The 20,937-nt window shown below is 41.4% G+C and overlaps 1 protein-coding gene across 7 annotated transcripts in view; it reads right to left on the reverse strand.

The window, feature by feature from the left end:
• Nucleotides 1-20,937, reverse strand: part of PHACTR1 (phosphatase and actin regulator 1) — a 502,857-nt gene that overhangs the window by 221,441 nt on the left and 260,479 nt on the right. The window contains exon 1 of one of the 7 annotated variants that reach the window (XM_033114675.1): nt 11,022-11,606. The exons of the other annotated variants lie outside the window; for them this stretch is intronic. Within the exon in view, the coding sequence (XP_032970566.1) occupies nt 11,022-11,271 (250 nt within the window). The 5' untranslated portion in view covers nt 11,272-11,606. Of the gene's footprint in view, nt 1-11,021; nt 11,607-20,937 lie in introns of those variants that run through there. 7 annotated transcript variants of the gene reach the window in all.

Genomic DNA, 20,937 nt, shown 5'->3' on the forward strand with positions numbered 1-20,937 from the left:
GGGGTGGGAATGGCAAAGATACTCCACAAACCCAATTTAGAGGAGTTGTTTCTTTTAAGTTGATTTTCATTTAAAATCTGTCTCTCTGAGTACACGGGGACATCAAGCAGCCTTTTAAAAAGACAAACTGCAATTCAGGTGAAGGACACAAACACGTGACTGGATCCCCTTCAATTCTAAGATCAGATGTGCCGCTAAGGTGCTTAGGAGAGGTTCTTTTAATTACAGGAGATTTGTTGCAGTGCAGGGTTGGCAAACGTTTTTGATAAGGGCCAGAGACTATTTCATGGAGGTTTATATAAATATCTTAGGCTGGGGGGGTCTCTGTTGCAACCCCTCAGCTCTGCAGCTGCAGTGCAAAAGCCACCATGCACAGTATGGAAAACGAGTGTACACACTGTGTTCCAACAAAACCTTAGCTATGGGCACTGACATTTGCATTTGATTATTCTGTCAGGAAATGTTCTTCTTCTTTAGATTTGTGTCAACCGTCTGAAATTGGAAAAAAAAAAAATTCTCAACCTACAAAAACAGAGGCCTTTTGGGCCACACCTTATCACCCCCTGGTCTCGATGGGTCTCAGCCACCTCAGCAGCCTCTGCAGGGAAGAGAAGTAAATTCATATTACAGGTAGAAGAACCTCAGGACAGAGGTGAGTCAAGAGCAGCTGGAGGGCAGCGGTGGTCGCCAAGGCTTTCTGCGTAATTCTAACCAAACACCCTCTCCGCCAGGTAATTTCTCTTTCACTTCTTAATGAGTTGACCATTTGTTTGGTGTTCAGTTTTGCCCAAACTTTCCCAAAAGAATCATTTTCACATTTAATTCATCACTTGAAGTTAAACTTCAATGGCTAAAATAACTAGTCTTTCTTAGAGGTCCACATCTCAAAGGCAGCCAACTGTGGCTGCGGAAGAGGAACCAGAGGGACAGCACAGGTACAACAGCATCAGCAGGTGACACAGAGGAAGCCATGAGCACTGATTCTCTGTCCCCTCTTCTCTGCAATGGTCACAATAGTAATTCCAACCCCAAGAAGTTGTTCTGATGATTACAAGGAAATAACGTGTGTATACGATAAAGTGTAATATAAATACACTTAGGTAAGGTGTGTAGGTTTCCTAAAATTACTGGCTTTCTTAAATAGACTAAATGAACTCTCTTCTTGACCACCAACACAGAACCTTCTCATTGTCTTTCTTAAAAATCCTCCAGGATGGCTACAATCCAAAACACAGATAATAACAAGGACTAGAAAGGATACAGAGCAATAGGGCTTTCATATACACATGGCTGGTGGGAATGTACAATGGTGCAGCCACTTTGAAAAAGAATCTGGTAGTTCCTCAAATGGTTAAACATAGTGTTACCATTTGATCCAGCAATTCTAATACGAGGTATACATCCAAGAGAAATGAAAACATATACATCCACTCTAAAACTGGTACACGAATGCTCACAGCAATATTATTCATGATAACGAAAAAGGGGAAACAATCGAAATGTTCATCAACGGAATAATGAACGTGCAAAACGTGTCATAGCCATACAATGATTCAGCGAGAAAATGAAATGAAGTACTGATTCGCATTACAGCAAGGTGAGCCTTCAAAACCTTATGCTAAGAGAAAGAAGCCAGGCGCAGGACCATCTATGGCACGGTTCCATTCACATGAAATGTCCAGAATAGGGAAGTCTATGGGAACAAAAGCAGATTAGTGGTTGCCTCAGGCTAGCACATATAGTAGGATTGAAGGCATAGGCTACAAGGAACAGGCTTTCATTTTGGGGTAATAAAAATGTTCTAACATTGATTGTGGTGATAAATGCACTACTCTGTGATTATACTAAAAGCCATTAAATTGTACATTTTAAATGGGGTGAATTGTGTGGCATGTGAATTATATATCAACAAAGCAACTAAAACTCCAGTGACATTTTTCACAGACATAGAAAAGAATCCTAAAATTAGTATCGAACCACAAAAGATTCTAAATGGCCAAAGCAATCTAGAGAAAGAAGAGCAAAGCTGGAGTACTTCCTGATCTCAAACTACAGTACAAAGCTGTAAGAATCAAAACAACATGGTACTGGCATAAACACAGACACACAGATCAATGGAACAGAACAGAGAGCCCAGAAATAAACCCATGCATATATAGTTGATTAATTTCCAACAAAGGAGCTGAGAAAGGATAGGTCTCTTCAATAAATGATGTTAGGAAAACTGGACAGCCATACGCAAAAGAATGAAACTGGACCCCTATCTTACAACACACAAAAATCAACTGAAAATAGATTAAAGACTTGACTGTAAGTCCTGAAACCATAAAAATTCTAGAAGAAAACATAGGGGCGCGGGGAAGCTCCTTGATAATGATTGGCAATGATGTTTTGGATTTGAAACCAAAAGCAAAGGCAACAAAAGCAAAAATAAACCAGTGGGACAACATCAAACTAAAAAGCTTCTGCACAGCAAAGGAAACCACCAACAAAATGAAAAGGCAACAAATAGAATGGAATAAAATATCTGCAAATCATATATCTGATAAGGGGTTACTATCCAAAATATATAAGGAACTCATACAACTCAATAGCAAAAAATGAGGAAACTGATTAAAAAATGGGCAGAGGAATTGAATAGACATTTCTCCAAAGAAGACATCCAAATGGCTAACAGGTACATGAAAAGGGACTCGACTTCAGTAATCACCAGGCAAATGCAAATCAAAATCACAATGAGATATCTCACACCTATTAGAATAACTATTATCAAAAAGACAAAAAATAACAAGGATGTGGAGAAAAGAGAACCGTTGTGCACTGTTGGTGGGAATGTAAATTGGTGCCACCACTATGGAAAATAGGATGGAGGTTCCTCAAAAAATTCAAAACAGAACTACCTTATGATGGCTATATACCTCCCTCTTCTAGGTATATAGCCAAAGGAAATGAAAACAGGATCAAAGAGATATCTGCACTCCTCTGTTCACTGCTGCATTTTCACAATAGCCAAGACATGGAAACAACCTAAGTGTCCAGAAATGGATGAATAGATTAAAGGATGTGGTATATATGTACAATGGAATATTACTCAGTTATGAGAGGAAGGAAATCCTGCCATTTGCAACAACATGGATGGACCTTGCCTGAGGGCATTATATCAAGGGAAATAAGCCAGACAAAAAAAGACAAATACAGCATGGTATCACTTATATGTGGAATCTAAAAAAAAAAAAAAAGTCAAACTCATAGAAACAGAGTAGAAAAGTAGTTGTCAAGGTGGTGGTGAAAATAGGGAGAGGTTGGTAAAAGGGTACAAATTTTCAGCTATAAGATGAATAAGGTCTAAGGATCTAACGTAAAACATGGTGACTATGGTTGCTAACACTGTGCTGTATAACTGAAATCTGCTAACAGAGTAGAACTTAAATGTTCTCACCGAAAAAATACAAAGGTAAACATGAGAAGTGATGGATGTGTTAATTAACTAGATGGAAGAAATCCTTTCATCATGCATACAGAGATCAAAACACCATGATGTATACTTTAAATATCTTACATTTTTGTAAATTATGTCTCAACAAAGCTGAAATTAAAAAACAAAAACAATAAATAATAGAAAACAATGTTTTTAAGCAACTTAAAAAAATCCTCCAGGGACTCTTGTATCCATCATGAGTCCCACCCAATTCGTTAGCATGGTATCTACGGCCCTTTATGGTCGACTTCTACCCATTTCTCCAAGCTCCTTTCTCGTCATTCCCAAGCTTAGCTTATACACTCTAGCCCAGTCATATTAAACTGTCCTTGTAGTCACTCTGTTAAATGGATACACATTTATTAAACAGATCAGTGACTAATAAGTTAACATGTATATTCGTATGTTGAACACATTTTTAAGTGCCTAATAGCTGTGCACTGAAAATATAGCAGTGAAGTGGAGAGACAAGAAAGACCCTTGCCTTGAATAGTTTACATCTGATGTGCTCCTCAGGCCAAATAACCTTTCTCTGCACATGCTCTCTGCCCTTCAACTCTTTCCCTCAGGCATTTTTGCCAGCGCAACCCAATCCTATTCTCCCATCACAGTTCAGCTCAGGTGCCATAGCCTCTCCAGTGAATTCCCTGGCCTACTCTCTCAGAAGATAGAGTCTCCACCTGTGTGTCCATAGCATCCTGAGCCTACCTCTATATACTCGTCCCCCCTTATCTGCAGGAAATACACTCCAAGATCCCCACTGGATGCCTGAAACAGTGGATAGTATCAAACCCTATATATATATATATATATATATATATATACACACACACACACACACACACACACACACATACTACGTTTTTTCCTATACACATATGCCTGTGATAAAGTTTAATTCCTAAGTCAGCCACAGCAAAATATTAACAATAACAACAACAATAACAATAAACTGTAATAAAAGTTACATGAATGTGGCTTCTCTCTCTCTCTCTCTCTCTCATAACTGATCTGATAACCAAGACAGCTACTAAGTGACTAACAGGTGGGAAGCATACACAGTGTGGAGATGCTGGACAAAGAAATGATTCACATCTCTGGGGGGATGCAGTGGGAGTGCACAAGATTTCATCACGCTACTCAGAAGGGCACGCAATTTAAAACGTATGGATTGTTTATTTCTGGAATTTTCCACTTAACAATTTCAGACTGCAGTTGACGATGGGCACTGAAACCTCAGATAAGGAGGACCCTATATAGCAATGTCCCTCACTAGACTGCAAGTTTCTCTAAGGACAGGAACTCATCTTTTATCTCTCTATTCCCACATCAAGGTCACTATAGGCATCAATGCTTGTTCTGTGAATAAATGAATGACCACGTTCTATCCTTCCTCTGGCCTTGGACATAGAAAGAGTACAACTGTGAAACAACCACCACATTATTTCTTTCATGTAGTCTACTGCTAACATTCTGATTGAGTTCTCCCCGGCAGAAAATCATTGCTATTCATTTCTTCTTTTCCAAGCCAACTACCGGATTCTTGTCTAGCTCCTGCTTCTCTTACCCAGAGCTTTACAACGTTCACCTCTGCGGCCTTTTCTTTTCTTCCTTATCAACCTTTGGGTTGAAGGGAAGTGCATCCCCTCACTTTCTGAATTTCAACAGACACGACTTCATCTCACTGCTTTCATCACAACTGCCTACTTGGCACTGACCTTGGGGCCATCAAAGGCGTCTCCTTACTGGCTCATCATGGTCCTTCCTTTCAGACACATCTTACAACTTTAAACACCTGTTAGAGTTCAAAAGGTTCTTATTGTTCATATTAACTAGTAAACCACAAGGAATGTGTGGGGCCAGCAAACAAGTATTGATCCTTCTCCTCCCAATTACATTTTATGTACAGATTTTATGTATTAATCTTTTTTACATCCTTTAGACATACGGGTATATATTAAGCTGTAGATTTTACAAGCATTTTTAACATTTCTTCTACTAAACGAAGTGAATATTTACAGATATTGTCTCTAAAATGTCAGAAATATATTAGACTGGAAGGGAAAATTATTAGGAAAATTACAGAGGAGTTCAAAGTTAGTGAGGCAAACTAACTTTGAATAGCTGGTGCTTGAAACTGTTGCTGGGCCTTTTCATGAGTCTGTAAAAGAAGTGCAGAATCCTGGACTTTCGACACTTCTGCTCAAGGTGTTGAAATACCCTTTCCTGAGCTATGAGTGGCTCTAGCCTCCAAGTCCTTTCTCTTGCCTGGTGTCCCTGCGTAGGCGCTGCCAAAGACGCCGTCACAAAAACCCACACAAATTTGCTTCAGTGTAATACCGGAGTGGAGGGATGTGGGTGATGAATCTATAGGGGTTCATTACCTTATTCTATCTACTTTTGTATATGTGTACAATTTTCCATAATAAGAGTGTTGTTTTGTTTTTTAAAAGGTAATCATATCACCTCTGCTTAAAAACCCCTGTGCTACCTTTGGTGTTTACCGGATGAAATCTGAACGCTTTCAAAAGTTATACCAGAATTTTTTTCTGACCTCTCTCTTGCCCAAGGTGGAACCAACCACTCTCTACTTTCTGTCTCTAAAACAGCACCATTTTTTCTCAAACACTTAAAACTTCTATGAACGTATTTGTCTACCTGTCTATCTCCCTGTACAACAGTAGGAGGTCTTTGAGAGAAAACACTATACTATCTTGCTGATTTTTATATTCCCAATGCTTGGCACAGCACATAAATAATGCTTCACAAATATATTACTGGGAATAAAGGATGGACTGCCCCCCATATATGTTTCCAGACTAACGCATGTCCACATTCCACAAACTTCACCTGCTGAACTTGTCCCCTTTCCCAAGCAAGAAATGTTCTTTCACAGTTTATATTGTCTGTATATGTATTTTTTGGCCCCTTACTGAAATGCCCTTCCCCCTCTCTCTGGGAAAACTCCTCTATTAGAAGTCCAAATATCACCTCCCCAGGGAAACCCGCCTGCCTCACTCACACCATTAATGGCTTCCTCCAATAATTTAGCAGTTTACTTCCGTGCTACTCTCACTAAAATCCAAACTCTTCAAAGGCAACAACTGGTTGGTGTACCTTTTGCTATCTATCCTTAAGCTGAAAGAGCTCTGCACACGCAAGCTGCCAATTTTATAAAGAGAATAAATCAACCACTCAGTTGAGTACACGATATTTTAATGAAACTGTAAGAGCATTGTTTCTCTTACAGTTACTTAACTGTAACCTCATTGAAATCTCCCTGCTCTGTACGCCCCTTTCTAACATCCAGCTAAGCCTTTGGTTACCTCTTTTTCCTACTGTCTGAGCAAATGTCTTTCTTTTCAGGGTTCCACACAACCTCTACACCCTGCCCAAGTTCAAGCTTTGCATAGGTTCCCCTGACCTTAAGAAAGCAGTTTCCCGCCTCTATCCTTTGCTTCAGGCCAAGTCCTCCATACATTTGTTTGACTTTGACCCCTATCTGTCGGGCCCATGTCGATAAAATTCTCCAGTAACTACGGTACGTGTACTTCCTTTAGCCAGTCACCTTTGTTCTTCCTCCCTGAGAAACAACTGGATCTCACCTTGCCTATTTGTTTTTTGATTACTCAACTGACCAAAAAATGCTTAGTCATTGTAAATGTAGGTATACATGAGTCCTCTTACCTAGAACGTACTGGTCATGGTTGTTCACATTTTAAATCATCAACCAAAAAATACATTTGACCTACTGCCATGCAGAAGGGACTCTCATCCCTAGTCTCACTTTTACTTCACTTGCCTTGCTAGAAATATATGTTTTAACTGTTAAATACAGAGTAGAACTGGGTGCTTTCACCGTGGATCCAATCCAAGGAAGTTTAATTACAGAAGAGGCTAAACAGCGCAGTATAGCAGGAGGAAAAACCCAAGAGAAAATTGGACTTGGCGGTAACAATACAAATGATAGTAATCACAGCTAATATTTCTCCAACACTTCCCTCTTGCCAGGCTAAGTGCTCTGTACAATTATCTCATTTAATCCTCACAGCTCCATGCAGTACATAATGCTGTGGTGTCCTCATGTCACCCAGTCAGCAAGCGGATGAGCCATTATTTGAAAACGGGCAGTAAGGTTCCAGGATCCAGCTCTGGGCCACTACTAGAAAGTGCTTCCTTCGTCAAGGGACAGGTTCTGGGAGTGCCCTGACACCAAATGGCACTTGGCTCTTGGAGGATTGCTCATCTAATCTTTATGTTCCTCAGTTTTCTCATCTGTAAAATGAGGGACTTGACCCACAGAAACTCAAAGTGTTTTCTCTTCCAAAGGCTGTCTCGCTGATGAATCCTACAGTCAGAGTAACAGAGAAGCATCAATGACCAATTGTTGTCATTCCAAAAGTTCACGTTGGAATCCATTTGGAAACGTGTTCAATGTTTCTAATCCCTAAAACAAAATTTGGAAATACATTTAGTGAGTCAATGGATTACTGAATTTATATATGAATATTTGAAGAATAGAAACTATTCTTCCCTCTATTTCTCTCCCTCTCTTCCTACCAATGCTAGCTAGCCTCTGTATCTGTAGGTAAGGCAGGTAAAAAAAAAATCAGATGTATTAGGAAATTCTGTAATTCATTCTAATCCTGTATCCTAATAAACCTGGGTTATCGAGACTGCATATGTACAGAATACATACACACAGCCCCCCACACACAATTTTCTACATTCTGAGTAGGTGCCATTTTTTTTAAATGTCAACTTGATGGCATGGTGGAAAGCACCTTGGTTTTGAAGATAGATAAGTTGTACCCTGTACTTGCTCTGTGTAGCCTTTAGCACCGAAGTGATATACAAACTTGTTTCATCATTTGAAAATGGCTGCAGTATTGAACCAAAACAGTAAAGATAAAGGAAACACAAACTATCTTTGGCCATTAATGGTGAACTGTATTCTACATTTTTAAAAAAAATAAAATTACTTAATATAAGGTCAGCAAAGCATCTTTAATGCTAGTTAGTGGATACCAAGAACTTTTTCTTTAATACTCTTAAGTAAAACGGCAATTGCTAAAATGTGATTTCACCTTTTATATCACTCTCCCGGTCAGGAATATTTTCTCTTTTAAAGTTATTCTATATCAACCAAATACTTTTAGTTATAAATTGTCTTTAAACTGAAAGTTACTCAAATATGTTTTAAATATGTGTAAAATAACTGCGATCTTATATACAAAGAAATTAAGAACAAAACGCCTCTGTAAAATTTTACCTGTGTAAAATTTCAAGTGAGAGCTTTCTTGCTGGACCAGAATTTTCACTGGTTGCCACTTACTGGCCTCCTTGGTGCTAACCGAGGAGCCAAACACATTTATGGTGCTGGACACAAGGCAGGGATGCCCCACCAGACGAAACATGCTCCTCTGTGGTGCCCCCTAAACATGTTTGCATTACTACGGTCTTTACCACAGGTTTCTTTGAAAATAGAGGGCTCTCCTAACACACAGAAAAGACGACTCCAATTGAAAATAGCTTCTAGAGAACTTGTCTAACAGAGCAGCCACTCATAACAAGCTATCATACAAGGTTAATCCTTGCAGAAAGTGAAATGTATTTGCACGTCCTTTCCTTTTCCAGTGGGCAGTGCTGCTTTGGGCTCTGGCATAAAAGCAGAAGGGTTAAACTCCTGACCTCATTCTATTTCAGTGACTAAATGAGTGAACCACACAGGAAAGCAGGATTCGCAGTGTGGAATTAGGCAAAAAATTAGGTGCCTCTACATGAGGTCTCCACTATAAGAGTCCTTTGAAATTAAATACTTTAGTCGTATTAGATGGTATGTGAACATCCATAGGTATGTTCTGGACTGGCTGGGACTGTAGAGATGATGCAGGTTGTAAGCAGAAATATATGGAGCTGTAGCTAAACCATATCCTGCCTCCATCGACAGTGTACACCAATTGTCTCCCAGTGATCATGCTCCTAATTACATACGTAAACACACGTCCCTGAGTGTAGACACAGATCCTTCCTTATTGTAGCAACATTTAGAGATTCTAATTTAAATAAACTCCTAAGGTTGTGGAAGCAGCCCATTTGGGAAGCAATTCAGTCAACAGAGTGATTCATTTAATAAATATTTTTACCAGCATCTCATGCTAATTTTATATTATATAGTAAAAGTCTGGCTTTGGATCATCCCATTAATCTATTTATATTCAATAGATGTCATCAGCTTATATCATATCCAAAGGATCAAACACACATCAGTAACAATGTGCTTGTCATAAGTGGCTATGCTTCCCCAAACCTCACAGGAGCAATGTTAGTGTATTTGGTGCACACCTGCCTTCCTCCAATAAGGCCCAGTTTTCCTCTTGGACGCCTACTGCCATCCTGCACAGCCTCTCTCGCAGTTTAATCAAAGAAAAGTATAATTACACTAGAAGGAGGCTAATTTTGAAAAGACATTAGCCAAGCCACAGCCACTTCATTACTCTGCACGTCAGAGGCCAACAATGATCCGAGGGATCCTAAGTATTATTTGTTCTTCCAAAGGAAACAAGCGAACCCGCCTGGTTGATCCGAAAATCTGCCTGCCCAAGCAGGTGCGAGTGTCATGCGAGGCGATGAGCTTCAGGCTGGCCAGTAGCTAACGCTTTCCCTGCAAAATCTGCTGCCTAAAACTTTTCGTCACCTTCCGTGGCTCTCCAGAGTCTGCTCGGTGAACGGCTTCGGAGGCGCCTGGAGGCTCCTGCGAAATGCACAGCCACATAGACGCGTCCACATCTGCAGCGGTTTCTGCCTGGTCCGCGCGGAGCTGTCTCTCTTGGTTCTTTCTGCCCAGAGTCGCTGGCAGCCCGGCACCCTTTCACCACCCCATTTCAGATCGGATTTGGGGGAGCTCTTTGGCTCGTACACACTCGGAAGAAGCCGCTGTACCTCCTCCCCCACCCCCCACATTTTGACCATTAAGCATCCTTCCAAGAGGGGCCAGCAGCGGCACTCCAAAAACCACGGCCATGTTATACTCCAGACAGCATTCAACAACTCCACAAGTCCCCAGGGCGCTGGGCGCTGGAGCCAAGGCCGAACGTCCTTTCCAAAGTGAACCCACCCGAAGTCCACAGCTGTAACGCAGCCCAGCGTTAAATCGTATCATAATGCAAGGATGGAAGAACATCTAAGAAGCCCAGGAAGCTAAGAAAGCAGGTCCAACAATCTTTTAAAAGCTAATGCTGCCCCTGACAAATACCCTAACTAAGCAGCACCTTCCCAAGAGGAAATCCCAGAGTTGCCCCTTTAACTGTTTCAAAACCCTCATGTAGGGCTTATATGGTATATGCACCGAAGCAGTCCGGGGTTGGTTCTGGGCAACACTCTGCGAAGTGCCGGGCGGGCGGGTGTCACGCCTGGGTAGAGGGCTGACATCCCCGCAATTTTCCAGGCAACTGACGCCGGCGGTGCCGGTAAACTGGGGACCAGCAAAGCCACCTCCCCGCCTCCCGCGCTCGCCGCCGCCCCGACGGGCCCCAGCACTCACCGTCCCGGGAGTCCTCCCCCCGACTGCAGTTGCTGCAAATGTGTTTGATCTCCTTGCCTAGTTGACAATGGATCACAAAGGACACGTTGTTGTTGTTGGGGACGGGCTCCTTCAGGGGCTTCATCCTCAGCAAATAAAAAGCTTTCTTTTTGGGTCTCTGGGCGCTCGCGCCTGGCACCGCGCCCTCCCTGCAGCGCGGCAAGCGGAGCGCAAACCTCCCCGGCTCCGCGGCGCGCGTGGGCTCCGCCATCCGGCCCCCGGACGCCCCGGGCCGGGCGCTGCTCTGACCCCCGCGCGCTGCCACTCGCGCCCGGACTCCCGGCCAGCATGCCCCTGCCCCGCCCCGCACCGGCGTCTCCACAGCAACGCGACCAGGGCGGGGCGGGTCAGGGGAAGGCGCGGAAAGGGTCTTGACACCGCTGACCTCGCTGCCGGAGCCAATCCGAATCCCGCGGCTGGAGGAGGGTTTCCGGAAGGCACTCAGCGGTCCTACCTGAGCAGCTCCACTCCCACCTCTCCGGTGGCCTCACGTGCACATCCTCTCCTGGCAGCCCCACCCCTCCGTAAATCTCAGCACCAGCAACTGGCGCCTGCTGGGTTTGCAGCTACCTTCACTCCCTCTGGAGCTCCAGGGCAGAACGCCAGTCTCCCCCTCCCCCTTTTCTTCCAGCCTTACTCTGCCAAAAGAAAGCAGGACGTACCACACAGAAGGCAGCTGCGCTGGGAGCCTTCGGGGTGCAAGCGCCTCTCTCGGACCAGAACAAATGATGGGTCCAACTGGAGGGTCCCACCCAGAGCCCTTGACTCTCAGTGGAGCCTACAGTGTGTGACATCATAATTAATGTTTTCACCCTCAATAGAAATTCCCCAAACTGAAGGGGGCTTTACACCAGTGTGATTAAAACTTTGAGTAAAAGGAACAAAAGGCTGCATTTATCAACACTCAGAAACAACATCTTGCAACTTTGGGATCCCAGCTAACCTGGATGAAGATTCCCCAGCTGTTTTAGCAAAGTGAACAAGACTTAGCAAGGTAGTGACATCCATGGCTCAGTAATAATAACAGCTACAAGATATTGCGCCTTTTTTTGTTCTGCACTTGCACTTAAAAAGAAAATCACACTGTGTCCATACAATAATCCTGACTCAGGTATTGTGAATCCTACATCACCTTTTAGAAGCTCAAGTTGAGAGAAGCCTCATGCCACAGTCACCTTGGGTGCTTATTTAAAAACTAAATAACTTTGGGGCCCCCAGCCCTGAGATTCTGGTTTAGTAGGTCAGCGTAGGGGCCAGGAATCTGTAGCTTTAAGAAGCTCCCCAGTGATTTTATGCAAAGCATAAGGAGGGAAACAGTTGTTTGCAGCCAGGTGTGTCTGACTCTCAGCCCCTATCTGCCCACCACACCCGCTCCCTGGGATCTACAACCCCTGCCCTCCTTCCGGCCTACTGAAATTGTGTCAGTTAAAGGATGCACTATCACTACCAGTTGTTTCCAGAAACTTCCCCAAAGTTAATTTCGTAAATACCCTGTGACTGACACTTCCACAAAAGGCATGTCACTGCTAGTTTTTCCTCCTATAGGGCAAATTCTACATGTACAGCTCACCTTCCAGGTAAAAGGTTTCAACTGTCTCCTGGGAATTTTAAATCACTGTGTTATAATATGTTTTTGATCATTCCAATTCTACCAGTCTGTCATTTATGCTACTCATCTGCAAAATGTTCTGCCCCAACGAGCACATTCATAGTTTCATTTTCATTCTGTAGTCAGGAATGTCAGGTGTCCATCAGCCATAGCCTGCTCTGGAAGGACATGTCCAGGACTGAAGAGGAATTCAAGTATTGAAGTTGTGCTCTCTTTAATTAGATTTAATTAGATCACAACCAAGTCTCTCCTGGTGCCCATGGGGGCCTCCAGGGACCCCTCCTTTCTCGCCCGGATTACCAGCCAAACCAGCCACAGGCAAATCTCACTGTGTCTGCTCATGTCGGATTCATGTCACTTGGTCAGTCTCTGGCTAATTATAAGACTTCTTTTAGGGATGGCAAAAGACCCATTTGTTACATGGGTGCAGTGTATGAGGGAATTTACTACATTGTGTTACAGGCAAGCATTTATTATTCTCATTTTCTAATCCTCGGGTCTTTTCTCCAAACTGTAGCACCTCTTAACTCCCTTCCGAAAAGAAAAACATACTTTTCTTAAATGAGTTTTTAAAATTGCATGCCTTTTCCACCTTACCCTCTGCCCTCAGGCCAGAATACTGGACCTGGATAAACCCTGTGTGGTCTTATTAAAACCACTGAGACTGTGACAACGTTTTACTCATTCACCAAATACTAAACTAGACCTAAGGGCTCTGGGTGTCTCTATCTTAATTGCCCAAGTGGCGTAGCATAAACACTGACACCACCACTAGCTTAGGCTCAGATATTAAAGGTGATGCCCCACAATTGTGGGAGCTCTTTATGCACGTGAAGTACGTAAATAGACTAAGGTGTCCCTTCAGAGAGCTATGCCCTTGTTAGGTGATCCATCGTCCTAAAGTGTCTTCCCTGAGTTAACAGTTCCTCACTGTGCTGTCCAATATACCCATAGCCACTAGCTACATGTAGCTACTAACGCTTACATTAAAATCAAATGAAATTAAATTTCAGTTCTTCAGTTGCCCAGTTCAAGTGCCCAATAGTCACAGGTACCTAGTGGCTACTGTATTAGATCGGCCAGATCGTAGAACATTGTAATAATCGTTGAAAGTCTCCTTGACCATGTCGCTCTTAGAAGATGTATGAATGTTCGTGTTGCAGGCTGCACTCTGAAGCAGAGAAGCTTTACCTTCTATTGTTAAACAGAGGGTGGGTGGGAAGGGGACATGGATGGAAGGAATATACTCGAGTGCCGGCAGCACCTGGAAGATGGCGGCTGGGTCTGCACCACCTTCCCTCTGAGCCTCAGCAGGCAGCAGGGCAGACGTGAATACACCTGGGGAGGGGGAGTACACACTATAATTCCCTATAACTTTTGATGCCAAGAGATGTCTCATGTGGAGTGTTTTTGTCTTTTGCCTCATCCCATAAGATAAACCTATATTTAATTATGATCCCGGCATTATGGCTCAGCTCCATTGCTGCTGTTGTTAATTATCTCCCTGCATTGGTAATGGAAGGGAATGATCATCCTACCACATTCTAGAAAAACAAAGAGTGTGAAATTTTTTTTTTCACTTTTAAAAGAAAGTAGAGAAATATTGGAAGGAAGGACAATCCAGAACATTCTATCACTTATAACAGATTCTCAACACAGGGCCTGTGTAGCTTGCATGGGATGTTTACTCAGATGATCTAAATGGGAAATAGTCCCCTGTGATGACTTTCAGTGTCACTTAGCTGCATGGCAATCTCGTTCCCATCCCCTCTTTAGGACACATTTAACTTGTAGGTTCCCTCCTCGAGACTTGTTTGGGGCTCTAATACCTTGCTACTCAAAGTGTGATCCCACAGACCAGGACATCCTGGTTCCATGGGAGCTTGGAGGAAATGCAGCATCTCAAGCTCTACTCTAGGACCTGCACTTTATCAAGACCTCCAGGTGACTTGGAGTCACGTTCATGTTTGAGACGTATCCTCTAGCCATCAGAGCAATCATAGCATTAAGTACCTACCAGTGGAACGCACACGATTTTGGTTCCGAAGTAAAATAATGGATAGGATCCCTGATCTCACTGAGTTTAAAATTCAATGGGAGAGAGGATACACTCAGTGAAAGGACATAGAATAACCGAACACACCCAGCTGAAAACACGTGTGCAAATTTGTAACCGGGAGCAGCCATGGAGAAATACGCACTTACTATTTGAATGGGAGCCATGTGTGAAAGTAGTTCTCCATGACTCTGCTCAAGGTGGAAGAGATGGACTTGATGAAGGAGGAGTTCACTGGGGATGTTGGTCAGAAGCAGGTGGGGGCAGAGGGGTTGCGGGTGTGATGGGGGCTGTGTGGGGAGGACACAAGCTCTTACTAAAGGAGTACAGGGTGGGGGGTGGGTACGGATAGTCATTAGCCTGGCAGGACGGTTATACCCAGCAAGGCAGTGACTGGAAATGGAGCTTTCCAGAAGACACCACCATTATGATGATGGGAAGGCAACTGCAGACCTTGAGTTTCCCCAAGTCTGAACGTGCGAAATAGTCTGTGATCAACTTGGAACTGAGATTTGGTTCTGCTTTCTGCTTATCCAAGCTCCACCCTACTTTAAGTGCCCAACAGTTATTAGGCTTAAAGGAAGTCTAAATCAAAGCTAAGGGTAGAAATTTGTAAATGCTCACTCATATAGTGCTTTAACTTTTATGAAAAAAAAAATAGAGTAGAAATACAAAACATTAATGTCAATACAAGGCAAAGCAGTGGGACCACTCAAAGAGACGTACTTAGCTAAATAGCACCACATATATTTGATGGAAGAAAAGATTTAAAAAATTATTTTTCTTCCCTAATATATTTTTTCTTTGAGTTAAACTCAAGTTATCCATTAAATTTCCTTCCTGCTTTTCCGTCTGTCTCCTTTCTTGTTCCTGTCCTCCCTGTAGTGGGTTGAATGGTGGCCCCTCCATGTCAAATTCCTGAAACATGTGAATATGACATTATTTGGGAAAAGGTTCTTTGCAGATATAATTAAGTTAAGAATCTTCTGATGAGGAGAGCCCCTGGACTATCTGGGTGAGCCCTAAATTCAGTGACAAGTGTCTTTATAAAAGACACACAGAAGACAGACACAGAGGAAAAGACAGACAGGGGAGCAGAAGGCAACGTGAAGGTGGAGGCAGAGACTGGGAAAATGCAATCAGAAGAATGCCGACCATCACCAGAAGCTGGAAGAAGGCAAGGAATGGAATCTCCCCGAGAGCCTCTGGAGGGATCTTGGCCCTGCTAACACCATGAATTTGGAGTTCTTTTCTCCAGAACTGCGGGAAGATAAATATCTGTTGTTCTAATCCACTGACTTTGTGATAATTTGTTACAACAGCCCTAGAAAACTGATACGGTCCCTAAAGATTAACAATATGTTATATTTCTAGTATAAGAATAGCATCTATTGTTTTTCTGTGTGATCTAAATGTGTAATGTGTTAAAACGAGAGCTGTAGAGCTAATCTACAAAGTATAACTAACTGTAAGAATAGGGTTTTGAGTTACGTCCAAATGGTTCATGAACACAGAATAGTGCCACACTGCTGCTACATATGTGTCTGCTGGTTTGGTTTTTACAGGTGCCGGAATGGAAGTATGGGATGGAATGGAAGTAGACTGTCATTAAGAGGGGGATACAGCTTCCAGGCTTTAAAAAAAAAAAAATTAGTATAATGTATTTATATTCTGATCAAGGAGACATGAGCACAGCTTGCTACAGGAGTCCAGCGAACATTCTTTGACAATTCAGTGATGTGTAAGTAGAGCTCGTATTCAGTCCTTATGCACAGCTACCGCTATATAGATGGTTTATGACTGGCATCTGTTCTAATAGGTTGAGTATCCTTTCTGACTCTTGCAAGTCTCGTTATTAAATATTTTGAATGTCACTCTTGCAGATAAAGGTTAGATAGCAGCTGCACAATTGGTAAGCTTTTATTCTCCTCCTAAAAGAAGGGCTTTCTATGGTGCTGTTTTTCTTCAAACTGTTTTGGAGCCTATAGCAAAAGTTCTTTTGGCCTTAGCTTAATCCAACCTGGCAGGTTTGGGGTATAAGAGCCAGGAAGTGGCCAGCGGGCAGTAGATTTGAAGAAAGTTTCATATTTTTAGAATTTGAGTTCTTAAACATATAGTTGAGATATTTAAATTATGTGAACATTTTCTTTTTCCTTTGCTAAGGCTTTGCTTTTTCCCCTAAAACTTTGAATAGAAAGCAATTGTACTCCTAGGCTTGTGATAATTATGCTTACTAAGGGATTGTGAAAATTGTTCTGCGAACACTTAGCAGATAGCGACCTGACGAGAAGGGAAGATTGGAGGCATTTAGATAACGCAAGTGGAGAAAGAGGTGATTGAGGGACAACTGTCAGGAGTAAACTCCTGAAGTTTCTTGATTGCAGTGTTATTTGGGAATGTTTCTTTCTCTTCTTGCATTGCCAGGAGGAAGTGGTCTAGTTCTTACGTCCAAACAAGAGGACCTTCTCCATACAGACCATGCTGTCAAAGTGAATATAAATTTTGTGACTAGAATGGAAAGACTATCAGGTCTGGAAGAAATTTCTGTAAAGTCTTGTTATGTCAGACATCTTTAAAGTCTGTGTTGCCAACATCCAAGGGAGGTTCTCAAGCTAAATTAAAAATTTTGGAATCAGGCATTTCTGCTCATACCCTGGGAAAAGTAGAGGCTAGATTAGGTAGAGAGTGAGAACTGTTAAAGATTAGTAAGTGAGAAGTTTATTGTTCTGAAGTATTTCATTTCTTTACATTTTGTATAATTCCATTTTTAATGAGATTTATAGCCTCATAAACATAGCCTTTGTTTTCTTTTTAAAAAATAGGTTAATTTTGGTAGATTTAGACCTTTCGGGCTATTTATCTTATGGAAATAAAAGCACCAGAACATAAAGATGTTATTGTGATTATATGGCAATAAAATAAAGGCCACCAACAAAGAAATGGCTTCAGAAACGATGGTATACTTTTAGCATGAGGCCACTGAAAATAATGAGTTATGTGTAAATTCCTTGGCTTAGAAGAATTTCCACAATGTACTGTTAGTGAGACCAGTAACATTCAGAGAATGGACTATCATATGATTTCATTTTTGAAAATCAGATATTCTAAGAGTTATATTGTTCTCCAGATATGTCTGACTCACTATGTTCAAGTTCATGGTAGGACTGCAGTTTGTACATGCAGATCCCCTGGAGGGTGATGGAACCAGGTGACCAGTTTTGACACATGAGTGATGAGCTAAAATTCAACGTAGTGGCTGCTGTTTCCTTTTTGGTTCTGGAGCAAGTCGAACCTTCCTGCTGACCCACAAGGGCCATGTAGTATGAAAAGTGACCTTGTGTTGTTTTAAGCTACTGAAATTTTGGAGTTGGTTTTCCTAAAGATTAATCTAGCCTATCAAGACTAATACACCAACGACAAATGTGCATGTCTATGTATTTGTATATTATATATCACCGTATTTAGTCATCACACCAATACCGTAAGATGCAACTATCATTTCCATTTTATGCTTCAGGAATCAGAAGTTCAGTAAGATTAAATAAATTCCCCAGGTTGCACAATTAGCATTTCATCAACCAGAAATCGGAGCCAATATATGTTTAACAGCAAAGCACACCTTTCCTGCTCCAACTGTCCCACTGACATGCGCCAAGCTGCGAGGTCGTTTTTCTTCAGAAGACCCTCAGCACTATTTTAGGACAGAAGCATATGGCACCATGAAACACAACCAGGAAAGGTTATCAGACTACAGGCACAGGACATAGAAACCTGTCTGCCACGCAGAGCCGAGCTGCTGGCAGTAGAGAACAGGGGTAAAAATAGGATGCACAGGTTCTTATCTATCATCTATATTGGCAGATTCCTGCTCTTTCAATCCTGAAAACAGACTGCAGTTGATACTCACTGATGTTATCCTTTTAGGGCTAGGATTGTATCTACAGTGTGGTGAACTCCCCGGGGCTGTTGAACAAAAGCTCACGATCTGCTAATGATAATTGGCCATTAGGACAGAACCACAATTGTGTTTGTACAGAGCAGGTGCAGGAACAAGGTAATAGGAAAATGTCACATTGGCAAGAAATGCAAATTGGCCATTTTTCCAAGTGTGAGAACTTCAGTTATACATGAAACATAACTGTGTGAGTAGCCAGCTATGGGGAGATTTTAAGCGGGTATCACAGGTGTATAAGGAGTGACATGCAAATTATTCCTTCCAAGGAAAAAAGATGGTCTTATTCACTGAGGAACACATTGCAATTGCTCTAAGCCTTGTAAAGTGAATGATCAAAGGAATATCTCTGCTTCTAACAAGCCAGGCTGTACTCTGCTCAGCACTCCAGGATCCTGTGATCTGCTGTGCTTCTAAAACAGATTTGTACAGTAGAGAAGCTGTGCTGAAGAGGAATTATATTTATTTTTATACATTAAATGTCAATAAAGCTTCTCCTCTGAGATACATATTATATCCACCCAAATTATTATAACAACAGTTTGTAGCCATCCTACATGTAAAAAGAATGTTATTTACAGAAATGGAAGGGTAAATTAAAAAGCAAAGAGATGCCATATTCAAGAGTGCTATTGGAATTTAAGAGTAGAAGAATAGTTATGCATGCATGCGTAGGTAAAGATATACTGTAAAAACCCATTTAGGGCGACAGAGATGAGTTCGCAGGGGAAAACAGTCCCTTGCAGGGGGAGGTAGGGAGAGGCATAGCACTTGGTGAGCTTCCAGTGTGTCAGAGAAACTCTGCTAGGTATTTTTTTTTTTACCAATAATAGAGAAAATTTTAATTTATATATTTATTTAAAAATATGTTAACATAATAAATATATTACATATTATACATTAAAATGAAATGTTATATAATATTGTATATTTTACATATATAGAGGATGCCAAAAATGTATACACTTTTTAAGAGAGGAAAAAACTATTAAAATTGGAATAATATATACCAATAACAAAAGATGAATACAAATCATGTTTGACTTCTGCAATTACAAGAGGTGCTCAAACAGTTACCATCAGAGTCCAGACACTTCTGATTACAGTGAACTACTGCTTGTGCAAAATTGACCAAAGTGTCCACTTGTATACATTTTTTTGGCACCCCTGGTATTTTATATTTTTAACTAACTGAAAAAGTTATCATTTAATCCTCACAACAATTCCAGGATTTGAGGTGTTCTGACCACCACCTGACAAGGAAGAGGTGAGAGATGAAGTGGCTCAAAGCTGTATCATGTAGACAGACAGAGCCCAGATCTGAAACAAATGAAGGCCATTCACCATTCAGAGACACGTTTGCTCTCACTATATCATGCTGTTGTACAGAAATTTGCATATAGGAAAGAAGCGCTAGTGACATAAAAGTATCTTTCCAAGCCAACTATAGAAAGAAATTCCTGGAACTTCCTAAAGATGAATGGCAAGCCTGTTATATGTGGTAGGTCTATCCATGCACACTGGTATATCTATTGAAATAAATATTCTTTCATTCCCAAATCTTTAAGTGATTTATTTTTTAAAAAAAATTTAAAACATGCCTCTTTCCTTGAAACTCAGCAGGTGAAAAAACAGAATTAACTCTTGAAAAGAAAATCAATTCTTAGAAAATGTATGAGTTATGATTAAAAAAAAAACACCAAAGAAAATAATCAGAGTATGGACATTAAACCAATATACCTTTATATTTTACCAAACCTAATGAACAGAAATTATTTAAAGGAAATCTTGCAAAAACGTTAACTATGTGAGAAGTCCCTTTTCCAGACTCTCCTTCTCTTCCTTTTCTAAAATTGGCAATATTTCATATCGGGAGCCCTGGAGCCCCCAGGTTAGGATCCCCTGATTTCAAGGAAACACCCATACACCCCAGGCTGGTACCCCCTAAATCTGTCAATACCTTAAAGGTAAAGACGACTTTTACTATTCTAAATCCTAATCTCAACTTTACCTTAAAAATAAAACACCACTGTTTTGCTTGTAAGACATTGCTTGGGAAAGTCAGACATTGCTTGGGAGCCTGCGTAAACTTGATGTTCTAAAGTTAGAAGTTCTCAGACATGCTCAAAGGTATTAATGCATATGAATTACAAGCATTACTCATAAAGCTTTCCTAATAATATGTTCATGAACCCATACAGGGCGTACCAGTGTGTTTGTATATTAGGATCCGCTAATTTTTCTTAAATGGTCCATATTA

This window comes from Rhinolophus ferrumequinum, chromosome 9 (genome assembly GCF_004115265.2).
Source record: "Rhinolophus ferrumequinum isolate MPI-CBG mRhiFer1 chromosome 9, mRhiFer1_v1.p, whole genome shotgun sequence".
Taxonomy (NCBI): domain Eukaryota; kingdom Metazoa; phylum Chordata; class Mammalia; order Chiroptera; family Rhinolophidae; genus Rhinolophus; species Rhinolophus ferrumequinum.